This window comes from Chiloscyllium punctatum, chromosome 26 (assembly GCF_047496795.1).
Source record: "Chiloscyllium punctatum isolate Juve2018m chromosome 26, sChiPun1.3, whole genome shotgun sequence".
Classification (NCBI taxonomy): Eukaryota; Metazoa; Chordata; class Chondrichthyes; order Orectolobiformes; family Hemiscylliidae; genus Chiloscyllium; species Chiloscyllium punctatum.
This window is the reverse complement of record NC_092764.1, coordinates 42,100,415-42,117,048: the sequence shown is the minus strand read 5'-3', so window position 1 is coordinate 42,117,048 and position 16,634 is coordinate 42,100,415. Positions and strand designations below refer to the sequence as shown.

Genomic DNA, 16,634 nt, shown 5'->3' with positions numbered 1-16,634 from the left:
ATTAATGACTACAATTTGTGTTTGGTTGTGACTAAATGCATCAAAAGGATAAGTTTGGATTCTTCTGATCATTTTCTGTTTATTTGGTAAACTACCTACTCTCTGCTGATGATATGGCTGATATAAACAAATTGGCATATGAAGGGTAAATCCATGCATCTGTCATAAATGTTGGATTTAAAGACATGAATGCCACTTTATAGTCATGTCCCGCAAAATTTTGCTTCGAATTGTGAATGATAACTGCTGGCACTTCAGCAGTTTCAAATGGAAGTGCACTCTATTGGTCTGTATAAATTCTGTTAATGGTGAAAGAACTTCAAATTGATTGACTTCTTTATTGTAACATGTTCCAAAGTTCAGTGAAAAGCTTTGTTTACGAGCATTACAGGCAGATCATAGAAAGCAAGGATGTACAGAACAAAAGATTTAGACAGAAGCATACAGGTAACAGTGCACAGGGCACACAAGAGAGATCAACATTAGCAAGATCAGCATTATTTGAGGCTAGAAATTCCATTCAATAGTATAATAACAGTTGGGAAGAGCCTGTCCCTGAACCTACTGGTGAGTGTGTTCAAGCTTCTGTATCTTTGGCTTGATGGAAGAGGTTGGAGGAGATAATGACCAGGGTGTAAAGGTTCTTTGATGATATAGGCAACCTTTCTGCGGCAGTAAGTTGTGTAATTGGAGTCCACGGATGGAAGGTGGCTCTTGTGATGGCCTAGGCTGTGTGCACTACCCTCTGTAGTTTCCTACAATCCTGGACAGAGCAGTTGCCATACCAGGCCATTATGCATTTGGACATTATGCTTTCAATTGTTCATCAGTCGAAGTTGGTGAGGCTCCTCATGGACATGCCAAATTTCCTGAACTGCCTGAGGAGGAAGAGGTAGTGTTGTGCCTCGCATCTTGCCGGGAATGATTTCCTTTTTAAGTGCATCTCAATCCTTTTTTCCTTCTTTTTTGGAAATAATATACCATTCACAGAGTTGAGAGTGTGGTGCTGGAAAAGCACAGCCGGTCAGGAGCAAAAGAATGAATGTTTTGAGCATAAGCCCTTCATCAGGAATGAAGAGTCTGCTAGCCCTTCATTATTTTACATAACATTGTGATATAAGTGAACAAGTGTCAGCAGATTGACTGATTGAGGTAATTTCACATCCCCGCATAATCTTTTTCCACATTCTCCTAACCTAGGGATCAATATTAGTGATATCACTGTACCCAGGCTGAGATCACACACCTCACTACAGATAACATGTTAACTCTGGGCAATTGCCAATTTATATGTCTCTATTTCATGCTACACAAATCATTTAGGTAATTTGATTTGAGTGTTGACAAAACTAATACATTTTTCAAATATTGAAAGAAAAAGCTTCTTGATCAGCTAGTGCTCTATCTAGGGTGCAATAAAATAATACGAATGCCCTAGGCATAGATTTTGGGTTTAAGCTGAATCAGTTGAGTTGATTTAATTGAGACAACAGTAGGGGCACTGTGAATGGTACAGTTCCTCTGCACTGGAAGAAAGAATTGGGTAAGTCTGCAGTCCTCATTATTATGTATTTCTCCTCTTTACACATTGGCACACAAAGTCAAGCATTGGAAAGTGACTGACCTCAACACGAATCAATGCCTTTGGGAGGTAAGGGAAGGTAAGTGGGGAAAGTAAACGTTAAAGTGCATATTCCCGATTTTTAAGTAGAATATTCAAACTTATTTCCTGAGTTACAGTTAATCAGTTCCTAGAAGCTTGCTATTTGATTTCTGTTTTAATTTAGGAGGAAGTGAAAAATGAAATCACTGTCATGAATCAGTTGAGTCATGTCAACCTGATCCAACTTTATGATGCATTTGAAGCCAAGAACAATGTTACCCTCATTATGGAATAGTAAGTTGTTTTGATAGTTTCGTATAATATAAATGGAAACATCTTGAACATTCTGAGACTCTGAGAATGACACTTTGAGGGCATTTGGATCTTGACCCTAGATTTAAAAACTCAATGCTCCTTTATTATTTGTAACACTAACACATGACCTGCAGTATCATGTGTACACAACCAAAAATATTGTATCAAGTACAGCTTAGCAGCTGACACAGCTATTATTAATAGGACAGTTTATAAATTCAGGCCTTTGATTCTGAGTGGTGTTGGGGCTGTGGAACTATCACAACATTCCAGGAATTCAGAATTAAACTCCATAACTTCTTCTTCAAAACCAACATCTTACTGCCTGAAATCCACAAGCTGCTGGTCCTACACATTACCTCACTGGAAACAAGGTTACATAGAACATAGAACATAGAACAATACAGCACAGAACAGGCCCTTTGGCCCACGATGTTGTGCCGAACATTTGTCCTAGCTTAAGCACCTATCCATGTACCTATCCAATTGCCACTTAAAGGTCACCAATGATTCTGACTCTGCCACTCCCACAGGCAGCGCATTCCATGCCCCCACCACTCTCTGGGTAAAGAGCCTACCCCTGACATCCCCCTTATACCTTCCATCCTTCACCTTAAATTTATGTCCCCTTGTAACACTCTGTTGTACCCGGGGCAAAAAGTTTCTGACTGTCTTGTCTATCTATTCCCCTGATCATCTTATAAACCTCTATCAAGTCACCCCTCATCCTTCGCCGTTCCAATGAGAAAAGGCCTAACACTCTCAACCTATCCTCGTGCGACCTATTCTCCATTCCAGGCAACATCCTGGTAAATCTCCTCTGCACCCTCTCCAAAGCTTCCACATCTTTCCTAAAGCGAGGCCCCCAGAACTGCACACAGTACTCCAAATGTGGCCTTACCAAGGTCCTATACAGCTGCAACATCACCTCATGACTCTTGAATTCAATCCTTCTGCTAATGAACGCTAATACACCATAGGCCTTCTTACAAGCTCTATCCACCTGAGTGGCAACTTTCAAAGATCTATGAACATAGACCCCAAGATCCCTCTGCTCCTCCACCTTACTAAGAACCCTACCGTTAACCCTGTATTCCGCATTCTTATTTGCCCTTCCAAAATGGACAACCTCACACTTGACAGGGTTGAACTCCATCTGCCACTCCTCAGCCCAGCTCTGCATCATATTTAAGTCCCTTTTCAGCTGACAACAGCCGTCCTCACTATCCACAACTCCACCAATCTTCATATCGTCTGCAAATTTACTGACCCACCCTTCGACTCCCTCTTCCAAGTCATTAATAAAAATTACAAACAGCAGAGGACCCAGAACTGATCCCTGTGGAACTCCACTTGTAACTGGGCTCCAGGCTGAATATTTATCATCTACCACCACTCTCTGACTTTGACCGGTTAGCCAGTTCTCTATCCAACTGGCCAAACTATCCACTATCCCATGCCTCCTGTCTTTCCGCATAAGCCTACCATGGGGAACCTTATCAAATGCCTTACTAAAATCCATGTATACGACATCCACTGCTCTACCCTCATCCACATGCTTGGTCACCTCCTTAAAGAATTCAATAAGACTTGTAAGGCAAGACCTACCCCTCACAAATCCGTGCTGGCTGTCCCTAATCAAGCAGTGTCTTTCCAGATACTCATAAATCCTATCCCTCAGTACCCTTTCCATTACTTTGCCTACCACCGAAGTAAGACTAACTGGCCTGTAATTCCCGGGGTTATCCCTATTCCCTTTTTTGAACAGGGGCACAACATTCGCCACTCTCCACTCCCCTGGCACCACCCCCATTGACAGTGACGATGAAAAGATCATTGCCAACGGTTCTGCAATTTCCTCTCTTGCTTCCCGCATAATCCTAGGATATATCCCGTCAGGCCCGGGGGACTTGTCTATCCTCAAGTTTTTCAAAATGCCCAACACATCTTCCTTCCTAACAAGTATCTCCTCTAGCTTACCAGTCCGTTTCATACTCTCCTCTTCAACAATATGGTCCCTCTCATTTGTAAATACTGAAGAAAAGTACTCATTCAAGACCTCTCCTATCTCTTCCGACTCAATACACGGTCTCCCACTACTGTCCTTGATCAGACCTACCCTCGTTCTCATTATTCTCATGTTTCTCACATACACTTAAAAGGCCTTGGGGTTATCCTTGATCCTACCCGCCAAAGATTTTTTATGCCCTCTCTTAGCTCTCCTAATCCCTTTCTTCAGCTCCCTCCTGGCTATCCTGTATCCCTCCAACGCTCTGTCTGAACCTTGTTTCCTCAACCTTATGTAAGCCTCCTTCTTCCTCCTTACAAGACATTCAACCTCCCTCGTCAACCAAGGTTCCCTCACACGACCATCTCTTTCCTCCCTGACAGGTACATACATATCAAGGACACGTCGTATCTGTTCCTTGAAAAAGTTCCGCATTCTAACGACATCCTTCCCTGACAGCCTGTGCTCCCAATTTATGCTCCTCAGATCCTGTCTTGCAGCATCGTATTTACCCTTCTCCCAATTGTAAAACCTGCCCTGTTGCACGCACCTATCTCTCTCCATAACCAAGGTGAAAGTCACAGAATTGTGATCATCATTACCAAAATGCTCACCCACTAACAACCCCATCACTTGTCCTGGTTCATTACCAAGTACCAAATCCAATATGGCCTCCCCTCTGGTTGGACAATCTACATACTGAGTTAGAAAAGCTTCCTGGACACACTGCACAAACACCGCCCCGTCCAATCCATTTGATCTAAAGAGCTTCCAATCAATATTTGGGAAGTTGAAGTCGCCCATGACTACTATCCTGTGGCTTCTGCACCTTTCCAAAATCTGTTTCCCAATCTGTTTCTCCATATCTCTGCTGCTCTTGGGGGACCTATAGTAAACACCCAACAAGGTGACTGCTCCTTTCCTATTTCTGACTTCAGCCCATACTACCTCCAAAGGCAGATCCCCCTCGAACTGCCTTTCTAATTATACCATTTCTAATTAGCAACGCCACCCCTCCTCCTTTTTTACCACCCCCCCCTAATCTTACTGAAACATCTGTAACCAGGAACCTCCAACAACCATTCCTGTCCCTCTTCTATCCACGTTTCCGTGATGGCCACAACATCGTAGTGCCAAGTACCGATCCACGCCTTAAGTTCACCCACCTTATTTCTGATATTCCTTGCGTTGAAGTATACACACTTGAGCCCATCTCTGTGTCCGCACGTATTCCCTGTCAGTGCTACCTTCTCCACAGCCTCCCTACATTCTTGGACATCCTGAAAAACAGCTCACCTACTTGCTGGACTACAAGTCCAGATCCCATCCCCCTGCCAAATTTGTTTAACCCCCCCCCCCGAAGAGTGCTAGCAAACCTACCTCGCAGGATATTGGTGCCCTTCTGGTTCAGGTGCAACCCGTCCTGCTTGTACAGGTTTCACCTTCCCCAGAATGCAGTCCAATTATCCAAATACCTGAAGCCCTCCCTCCTACACCATCCTTGCAGCCACGTGTTCAACTGCACTCTCTCACAATTCCTTGCCTCACTGTCACGTGGCACCGGCAACAACCCAGAAATTACAACTCTGTCTGTCCTAGCTTTTAGCTTCCAGCCTAACTCCCTGAGCTCCTGAATGACCTCCCCACCCCTCTTCCTACCTATGTCATTGGTGCCAATGTGCACCACGACTTCTGGCTGCACACCCTCCCACTTAAGGATTCTGAAGACACAGTCCGAGATGTCTCGGACCCTGGCACCCAGGAGGCAACAAACCATCCGAGAGTCTCGCCTATGTCCACAGAATCGCCTGTCTGTCCCTCTAACTATAGAGTCTCCTATAACTAGCGCTCTCCTCCTCTCCCCCTTTCCCTTCTCGGCCTCAGAGCTGGACCTCATGCCAGAGACCCGGTCACTGCAGCTTACCCATGCTAGGCCGTCCCCCCCAACAGTATCCAAAGCGGTATACTTATTGTTGAGGGGAACGACCACAGGGGATCCCTGCACTGCCTGCTTCCTCCCCTTCCCACCTTCAACTGTTACCCAGCTACCTCTGTTCTCTGGCGTAACTATGTCCCTGTAGCTTCTATCTATCACCCTCTCAGCCCCTCGAATAATCTCAGTTCATCCAACTCCAGCTCCAGTTCCCTAACGCGGTCTGTGAGGAGGTGGAGCTGGCTGCACTTCCTGCAGGTGAAGTCGGCAGGAGCATTGGTGGTCACCCCTACCTCAAACATCCTGTAGGAGGAACATTCCACTGCCTGCGCTGCCATAACTCAACACTTAGTCTCCAAAACAAGAACACTAAGTAGCTTATCTGTTCAGCCGACTGAGTCCCTTTTTTTAGGTTAGAGGAGGAGGGTGGGTGGGAGACACTACACGTGTAGTGTCTTGGGTTCCTTCTCCACTCAAACTTCTTACCTTCCCAGAAGCCTCTGTTGACGATTTCCGGGTTCCCGCTCCTAGTTGAAAAAAAACACAGACTGTGAAAAGAAAAACGTTAATTTAAACTGGTCTCCGGTTACCTTCCGGCTCCCCTCTCTGTGCGCCCGCTGTAGCACAGAGTCTTCTTGGATTGGGTCACTGTCAAATCACCCAACAAATTGCTAAATAGCTCTGTCAATGAAAAAATGTCAGAACTAATTGGAAAGCTCAGCAACTACCTCCATAATGACTAATATAACATCCGAAATAAAATCAAAACAGTCAGATATACTTCAGATATGTCTACAGTCAAGTCAGCCTCAGCACAGTTTAAGCGCACAGATGCAAATCTCAATCTAGAGATTTGAACAGAAAGTTTAAACTGGTTTTTGCTTACAGAACTGAGTGATTGTGGCACTGAGCAAAGTCAGAATTTTCAATGAGATATGAAATCAAGTCCCTATTTTTCCTTTTAGCTGCATGTTACAGTTCCCACAGTACCAAATGAGGAATAAGTTGTCAGAGGAAATATATGCGAGGGAGAGAGGGAATATCAATAACTTTCTTCCATATACTGCCAAGCTCTTAAAAAGCAAACATTTGGAACAAATCTCCTGAGACTATTTAAAATATCTGTTTATGTAATTCAAGAAGTAATTGAGATGCATGATTAAATTACTTCATAAGATTGTGTTAATTGCAGTGTTGGAGGTGGAGAGTTGTTTGACCGAATTATTGATGAAAACTATAATCTGACAGAACTGGATACAATCATCTTTGTGAAGCAAATCTGTGAAGGTGTTCAATATTTACATCAACAATATGTCCTTCACTTGGATCTTAAGGTATGTTTAATACCCACAGACCCGCCTCCATTTCTAAAACCACAACTAAATGATTATTTATTTAACGATTTTTTTGTTTATATGTAAAAATGTGATTGGTGAACTTGAATTTTACTTTTAACTATCAATCTTGCTGCTGTAAATTGGTTAGTGGTATGGAAGCATAGAATGACTGCAGAATAGAAGGTGGCCATTTGGCCTGTCAGATTTGTACTGGCTCTCTGTAAGAAAAAACACTCCAAGTTCTACTTCCCCACCTCCATGGGTCTGTCTGACAGCACAGCAGATGTTGCAACATTGTGGTGCATAAGTGGATGCATGGTGCTCAACATTTACTCCAGACCCCATGGAAGTCTTATGATGCATGGTTAAACATGGCCAAGGAATTTTTTACAAATTACCACTGACTGCCCTCCCTCAGCTGATGAATTAGTTCGCCTCCACGTCGAACATCAGTTAACAGAAGCACTGAGGGCTGTAAGGGCACAGAATGTACTCTGGGTGGGGATGTCAACGGCCTTCACCCAGGAGTGACTTGGGATCCCAGTGCTGACTGAACTGACCACATCCTAAAGCCTTGTTTGGGTCTGCATTAAATGGTGAGAGAACGAACAAAGAAGGAAAAACCTATTTGACCTCATCATCACCAATCTAGCTCTGCAGGTGCATCTGCCCATGACCGTGTAGGTAAGAGCGACTAGTATATGGACCTTGTGAAGTCAAAATCACATCTTCACACTGAGCTATAACTTACGTTGTGTTATGTTCCACTACCATCATCGTAAATAGGATAAATCGAGATCAGTTTTAGTAATTCGACACTAAACATATCCTGTGGATAGTTAGCAGTAGCAGAATCATCTTTACCAGTAATCTGCAATCTCATGACCCCGGCATATGCCCTACTCTCCCATTATCATTCAGCCAAGGAATCAACCCTGGTTCAATGAAGAGTGCAGGACCGCATGCCATGAGCAGCATCAGGCATACCTAAAAATGAGGTGCTAACCTGGTAAAGCTACAACACAGGACCATATGCATACCAAACAGCACAAGCAGCACATGCTAGAGCTAAACAATTCAACAGCAATGGGTCAGATCAATGCTCCACAATCCCACCAAATCCAGTTGAGAATGGTGGTGGGCAATGAAATAACTAACAAGGGGAGAAGGTTCCACAAATATCCCCACCCTCAATGATGTAGAGCACAGCATATGTGCGCAAAAGGCAAAGCTGAAACATTTGCAACCATCTTCAACCAGAACTATCAAGTGTATGATACTTTCATCGTCCTCCTGAGGTATTTATCATCAGAGGTGTCAATCTTCAGCCCATCAAGATCACTCCGAGTAATACAGAAATTAACATTTGCATCACACAAGCATCAGGCAATGACCATCTTCAACAAGAGAGAATCTAACCTTTGTTCCTTGACGTTCAATGTCATTACATTACTGAATCCTCAAAGATCAACATTCTGGATGTTACCATTGTCCAGAAATTGAACTGGACTCACCATATGAATAGTGTGGCTACAAGAGCAGGTCTGACGTTACAAATCCCACAGCAAGTAGCTCAACAAATCCTGTCCACCATCTACAAGGCACAAGTCAGGAGTGTGATGGACTATTCCCACTTGCCTGGATACGTGCAGCTCCAACAACACTCAAGGACAGCATCCAGGACAAAACAACCTGCTCCATTGGCACCACCTCCACAAACATCCGCTCCCTCCATGCTCCGTAGCAGCAGTGTGCACCATCTACAAGGTGCACTGCAAAAATTCACCAAAGCTGAAAGGAGCACCTCCAGAACCCATAAACATTGTAAGGACAAGGGAACATGGAAACACAGCCATCTGCAAGTTTGCCTCCAATCCACTTACCATCCTGACTTGGAAATATATTGCCATTCCTTCGTTGGGTCAAATCCTGGAACTCCCTTCTCAATAGCACTGTGGGTTTATCCAACCAGGTAGACTGCAGCAGTTGAAGAAGGTAGCTCATCATTGCGTTCTCAACGTCAATTAGGGATGGGCAGTAAATGCTGGCCCAACCAGTGACTCCACATCCAATGAAATAATAAAACAAAATCAAGAAGAGGCTGAGGTGCTGGATACTGCAATGGTTCTGGGCCCTGATAACGCCAATGTGAAGACTTGTGCTCCAGAACTAGCCTTGCCACTAGCCCAACTTACACTGTACAGCAACACTACTGACATCTACTTGGTAGTGTAGAAAATTGCAGTTATATCATGTTCACAGATGTAACCGAAATCCAATTATTGTCCCATCAGCCTTCTCTGAACCATTAATAAAGTGATGGAAGTGTTGTCAGCAGTGCTATCAGGGGGAGCTTGCATACGAACATAAAAATTAAGAGGATTAGGCAATTCAGCCCGATGAGCCTGCTCTGACATTTGCTACGAACATGGTTGATGTCACAACATAATCTGCTTGTTGACACTCAGTTTTGGTTCTGACAGAGCCACTTGGTTTCTGAACTCATTAAAGTCTTGAAATAATTATGACTGAAAGAGATGAACTCAAGAGAGGAGGTGAGAGTGATTGTCTTTGACAACAAGACAGCATTTGACTGATTTTGGCATTAAGCAGTTCTGACAACATTGCAGTAAATGGGAACTAGATGAAAAATTCTTCCCTTATTACCTTGTCAAAAACCTCAAGCATTTTAAACTCCTGACAAATTCACACTGTTTTTCCAGGATTAGCATTTATCAAAAGGACTGCAGATATTGTTCCAAATTATTTTTCCTCAAAACTTTCCTACCACTGTAATACTAGCTAGTCCGGAGTTGCTGGGCTTATCCTTGCACCCATTATTGAACAGGATGTAATACTTGTAATGACTTAATTCAGGAGCAATTTTATTAACTTAAAAGGTTTGACTGCGTAAAATGATGTAAACTTACTTAAAATCAAGTCAGTTTACCTGATAATACTGCAGAGATAATTCCACCGAATGATAATGAAAAGCTTCACACAATTATCGTATGGCAAGACCTTGAATCCCACATGGGTCCATGTGGTCAATACACAGATTGATACAGGGAAAATTGACATTTAGGTCATCTTAGGACTCTTGGATCCAATCAGCTATGGAGTGATAGAAGCTTAGAAGTTAGCATTTAGCCTCTTGCCTGAGTAATTGGGATGGAAAATTGCATCACAAATAAAGACGCAAGTAAGTTTTTTTGTGTAATGGGTGGTTGTTGGAAAGTACTGGTGTTTGAATTGTCATGTGATGCCTCAACCAATTTGAAACTTCTGCATGCGCCAGGATCTGTGATTTCATTCAAATGTCTTCCTTGTCTCCCACAGCCAGAAAACATTTTGTGTGTAAACAACACAGGAAATCAAATCAAAATTATTGATTTTGGTCTGGCTAGAAGGTAAGAACTATAGTGTAATTATAAATTGTTTGATTCAAATATTCTACAGTGCAAGGAATCTATTTGGCAATGTTAACCCATAAATAGACTGGAAGCTAATCGAGGGTTTGCAGGTGGTTTATATAGGAATAACAGATCCTCCGGAGTGAGTTGCAGAATGGAATCTAAATGAGGGGTTCAGGGTGTGTTACATACAGAACAACAGATTCCCGGGAGTGAGTTACAGACTGGAATCTAATTGAGGGATTCGAGGTGCTAAATTGCCCCTGGTGTTCATGAATGTGTAGATTAAGCGCACTAGTTATGGGAAATGTAGAGTAATAGGGTAGGGGAATGGGTCTGGTAGGTATACTCTTCAGATGGTTGGTGTGGACTTGTTGGGCCAGTTGGCCTGTTTCAACACTGTAGGGACTCTATGTTATTTGATTATCTAAATAACCTATAAATCATAGGCATAATGTGAAAATTGGTTCTTCAAAACTAAAATATTATAGATTAAACACCTAAATGCTCATCATTCAGTTTGTGTGAACACCACCCAGTCTAGGACAGAGGTTTTCTGATTGAGATGGCCTCACATTTGAGCCTTGCTTCACATTGAATAAAGGTTAAAAAGTAAATTGTTAAAATTGGTATCAGAGCATCTAAGCAAAAGAGAAAAAAATCAGGCAGAGTTCCTTGTTATGCTTGCCATCTAGTGACTAATGCTGGGAAGTGCAGATATATGACTGAAGACAGAATCGGGAAGACTATAATGCTCCTGCATTCAAAAGTCTGCCCACAATTTCAAAAGTATCAGTTGAATAGTCATGGAGGAAGGGGGATGTGAAATTACATTTTCTGTGCAATGTCTAATGTATTAGATTGGATGCAGTGATGATCTGCTGCAATTACAGCCCAAATCTTCCAGCAGTTAGTATCAGTTTATAGCTCTGCTCCTACTTTTCTGTGCTCCAGTGAAGCTCGACATTTCAGGCCTGGTCCTTCAATCTAGCTTTTACAGAAATGGTGGATCAGTTTTTCTTTGAGCACGTTCCTGGTGGTGCTGGATTAGCAGCAGAAGACAAGCTTCACCCAGTGCTTAAGGCAATAACTATTATATATACTGTATACTTCAAAACTTGGGGACATTTTAACACCTTTCCATCATGTTTGTGAGTAGAATATAAGAGTGAATAGATAAGGGGATAGGTGAACAGCTGAATGTAAGTGGGTAAATTAAGTGGATGAAGATGGCAGTGGGTGTGGTGGGTCAGATTGTGGAGTAAATTGGAGGGTGTTGAGTGTATGGGCTAATCTGATTGGTCAGATGAGAGTCAATATGTCAGGAAGAAGTGTGGTGTTTGGGGGAAGGTTAGGGAGAGCAGGGTGAAATGGGACCTGTCAGCTTGGTCTAGGGGATAGGGGTGATAGACGTTCAAAGGATACTCGAAGATCTGGACGCAAATTTTCACTTTCTGCTTCAATTGAACCTCCAATGATAGTTAAATATAAACAACTTTCATGAGCACAGTTTCACTTCAGGATAACCACTTTTGCACTGATTGTGGACAAGTGGACCTCTTGTAAAAATACTTTTGTTATTGATACAGATCATCTCTGACAGTCTCTATTACAATTCACACAAGCATGATGGTTATGTCATAATTGTAATTTTGGATTATTATGCTGATACAAATCTGTTCCACACCAAAAAGGGATGATTTAGCAAAATAGAAACATCTTCAAATTACACAGTTTCCAATATCATGATTTAGGAATATAAGGGGGCCATAAATGTCAAGTCCTTTCTACCTTTACCTTTATGAAAAAAAAGTTCATCAAATTTTAGGTGTTTTCTTCCATACCATAATGTTAAAGATACAGATCAAGTAAACACACAGCAATGAAGTAGCTGCGATATCGATGATCCATTGGTTTTTTTTGACCTTCTCAAACCAGAACAAATATATTCCAACAGTCTACCATGAGGGTTCTACCCCTTTAAATCTCATTATCATTATTTAGTAATAAGGAGCTGAAACTTAAATGCAATGTCAGCTGTTATGGGTATTGTTTTGTTTGAAAGGATAGAACAAATGGTTAAGTAACAGGCAGTGTTACTAGTTCAATATCTGTGACAGACAAAGTAAAAACTTTGGCAAATATATTCATGGCAGTGGCTTGATTAACAAAACTTGTTTCAGTTATAAATGTCTTTTTGATTATTAGAATTACAAATTCAATTAAAGAGCAAAAAAGACCTAATTTGTAATGGGTTTACTTCCTTGAGTGACTCACTCTTCTCCAGCCAAATCAATGGAAGTTATGTTAAGGCCTCTTTCAATGTCAATCTGTGAGATGTTCTAGCAATACTTGCTCTTTAATTTTACCAGCCTTGAATGACTTTAATCGGTTATAGTTAGGCAGAGTTCAGAATATGATCCAGGGGGAGTTGAGGAAACAGCCTGGACACAATCATGTAAGTATAATGATTTGGAGATGCCAGTGTTGGACTGGGGTGTACAAAGTTAAAAATCACACAACACCAGGTTATAGTCCAACAGGTTTAATTGGAAGCGCACTAGCTTTCAGAGTGACGCTCCTTCATCAGGTGGTTGTGGCTGATCACAACCACCTGATGAAGGAGCGGCGCTCCGAAAGCTAGTGCTTCCAATTAAACCTGCTGGACTATAACCTGGTGTTGTGTGATTTTTAACTATGTCAGTATAATGCAGACTTAAGGCTTTTCTGTTTTCCTAAAATATATTCCATCACCACAACATTGTGCTCCTTATGCAAAAGTAGAATATGAGAAATTACTCAAATACGTGAAGAAGATCTGACTTGTAGTGTTTGTTTAAACATTTTTTTTTGTTTTTAGGTATAAACCAAGAGAGAAACTGAAAGTTCATTTTGGTACCCCCGAATTCCTTGCTCCAGAAGTGGTGAATTATGATTATGTTTCATTCCCCACAGACATGTGGAGTGTGGGCGTCATCGCCTACATGTTGTATGTATTAAACACTTCTCAGAGAATCTGCTATCTCACATATATTATAAGAATATGTTCAGAAGTGAATCCTGTTTAAAATTGGTGCAACAGTTAATTTAACAGTAAAGACAGGCCAATTAAATCTAGACTATTGGAACACATTGCTGTATTACCATTGTCATACCCACACCATAGGGTCTGCTCTCTTATTAGAGAGAAGCAACTGGTGTGGATTAAACCTGAGGACAACCAGACCTCAGGCAAGGGAAGAGGTTGAGAAGGAGAGTCCTTCATGGTAACCTCAAACCAGTGATGGGAGTCAAACCCACACACTGTTGGCTTCACACTACTCTATAAACCAATGATCCAGCCAACTGAGCTAAACCAATACCCATTGGGGCATATATGTTCTTATGACTGCGTACTCTATCTTTAATGCCTTGAAAGACAAACAGCGTCAGGAATTCGAGGCAAACAGACTTTCTTTGATCAGTCCTAAAATCCATGTGACAGACAAGCTTACTAAACAAGGTCACTGAGAAGAGTGAGGCAACATTGCTTACCATTACTCATCTTATTTAATATCTTCAATATGTTGGGGAAGATCACAATGAGCATAATTAGATAATCTGTTATCGAGCCATGGAATAATTCAGCAGGAAACAGACGTTTCAGTCCAAGTAGTTCACGCCGACCATGTTTCCAAACTGAACCAGTCCTGCCTGCCTGCATTTGGCCCATATCCCTCCAAACCTTTCCTATTCATTTACTTATCCAAATGTCTTTTAAATTGTACCTGCATCAACCACTTCCTCTGGCAATTCATTCCACACACTAACCACACTTTGTGTAAAAAGGTTAGCCCCTCCTGTCCTTCTTGTCCTTTGTCTTCTCACCTTAAAAATTTGCTCTGTAGTTTTGAACTCCTCCACTTTAGAGAAAAGACCTTCACCATTCACCTCCTCTGTGCCTCTCATGATTTTATAAACCTCTATATGGGCAGCACAGTGGCTCAGCATTAGCACTGATGCCTTACAGCACCAGGGAACCTGGTTCAATTCCAACCTTGAATGACAGTCTGTGTGGAGTTTGCACCTTTTCTCTCTGCCTGCATTTCCTCTGGGTCTTCAGTTTCCTCCCATGATCCAAAAATGTGCAGGTTAGATGGATTAGCCATGCTAAATTACCCATAGTGTGTGCAGGCTAGGTGAATCAGCCATTGAAAATGCATGGTTACAGGGATAGGGTCGGGGAGTGTTCTGGAATACTCTTTGGAGGGTTGGTGTGGACCTGATGGGCCAAAAGGTTCTATTGAGTTCATCTCTCAACCTTCTACGCTCCAGTGAAAAATGTCCCAGCCTATTTTCATGACCCGAAACTTGCATTCCCTACAACATCCTAATAAATCTTTTCTGAACCCTCTCTAGTTCAATAATATCCTTCCTATAACAGTGACGAAAACCACACACAGTACACCAGAAGGGGCCTCACCAGCATCTGTACAACCTCAATTCCTATACTCAGATATCTGAGCAATGAAGACAAGCGTGCTAAACATCTTCTTAACCATCCTGTCTACCTATGATGCAAATTTCTAAGAATTATGTACCTGAATCCCAGATCTCTCTGTTCTAAAACACCACCCAGGGCCTTACTATTTATTGCGATCTTTACAAAGAACTGCAAAAATCCTTTCCATGGAATTACTTGGGAAATATTGCATTTGATCCACCACCTTCATTTTAACATCTACCTTAAATCAATAATAATAATTAATTTCTCTACCGAAAATTTTAACTCAAAAACTAAGGAATAAGTACTTTCATCGTTCTGGTTTGGTATTGTGTAAATTGAGGTAAAAACAATGACTGCAGATGCTGGAAACCAGATTCTGGATTAGTGGTGCTGGAAGAGCACAGCAGTTCAGGCAGCATCCAAGTAGCTTCGAAATCGACATTTCGGGCAAAAGCCCTTCATCAGGAATATTGTCACCTTGGTGATATCACCACCATAAAAGTCCCTTGATTTGCCACCAGCTTTAAACAGTCATCAGGAGAGGAAAATGGCACACAGAGATTACTAGATTTTTGTGGGCAACTTATTTTGAGGTCAGCAATGAATGCTTGTGCTTTGCTGCTCATTGCAAAATGCAAGCTTTTGACTTTTTCATTTGTACGAGAGTTAACTGGAACACTGAATAGTAGAAACACTGCACAGAAAATACACATACAGTATTAAGACAGGACAACTTAGAAAAGCAGTAAGTGGTGCTGTACAGATAAGTCCTTGTGTAATCAGTCCTTGCACAATACAGTAGAATGCAGAAACTTTACTGTGCTACTGCGATGGAAGTCAGTTTTGATTCTGTGCTGTTTAGGTACCCGACATCATTAATGCCATGTTATGACTTTTATGTATGTAGATAATTCTTATCGTAAATCTCTGTAGAAATTGATGATAGCAAGGTTATAGTCATATTATGCTAGTTTCTGAGGAAATCTGTAACCCTGTGATCCTAGCATGGGTGCTACATCAGTGAAAGCTCCCTCACTGTAATCTTCGCTATGTTACTTGTAGCTTAAGCTTTGAAGTAAGTACACACAATGAAGATAGGAATGCAGTCCCTCCTCAGTCATTTCATACCATGTGCACAATTAAAATGGCTTTGTTAGCTAATAACAATTCATGTGACTTTACCTTACAATGTCTGGCTGTGATGGATATAGGGCAATTGGAATGCTTCTGACTCACTGCAGCCATATATTAAGGGGAGCAAGCCTTTGCACTCTATTATGCAGATGCTCGCATCCAATGCAGATTGATGAGTGCCAGTATTCAAATTCATGATTCCTTTGTATGTACTTCAAGATAAAAAAAGTTTTAAAAAATGGACAGCTGAGGGAAAAGTTAAAGTAAAAGTAGAAAATGCAAATTACTATGAATGGGGTAAGCATGAAAACAAGAAATGGGTGCAGAAGTAGATCATTTAGCCCCATAAGCTTGCTCTGCCATTCAATAAGATCATGGTTGGTCTATTTGTGTTTCAAACTCCAT

At 41.8% G+C, this 16,634-nt stretch overlaps 1 protein-coding gene across 1 annotated transcript in view; it reads left to right on the top strand.

The window, feature by feature from the left end:
• Positions 1-16,634, top strand: part of mylk3 (myosin light chain kinase 3) — a 60,647-nt gene that overhangs the window by 22,836 nt on the left and 21,177 nt on the right. Inside the window, exons 7-10 of the mRNA XM_072596224.1 lie at positions 1,788-1,897; positions 7,052-7,193; positions 10,536-10,606; positions 13,470-13,598. Of these exons, the coding sequence (XP_072452325.1) occupies positions 1,788-1,897; positions 7,052-7,193; positions 10,536-10,606; positions 13,470-13,598 (452 nt within the window). The remainder of the gene's footprint in view (positions 1-1,787; positions 1,898-7,051; positions 7,194-10,535; positions 10,607-13,469; positions 13,599-16,634) is intronic.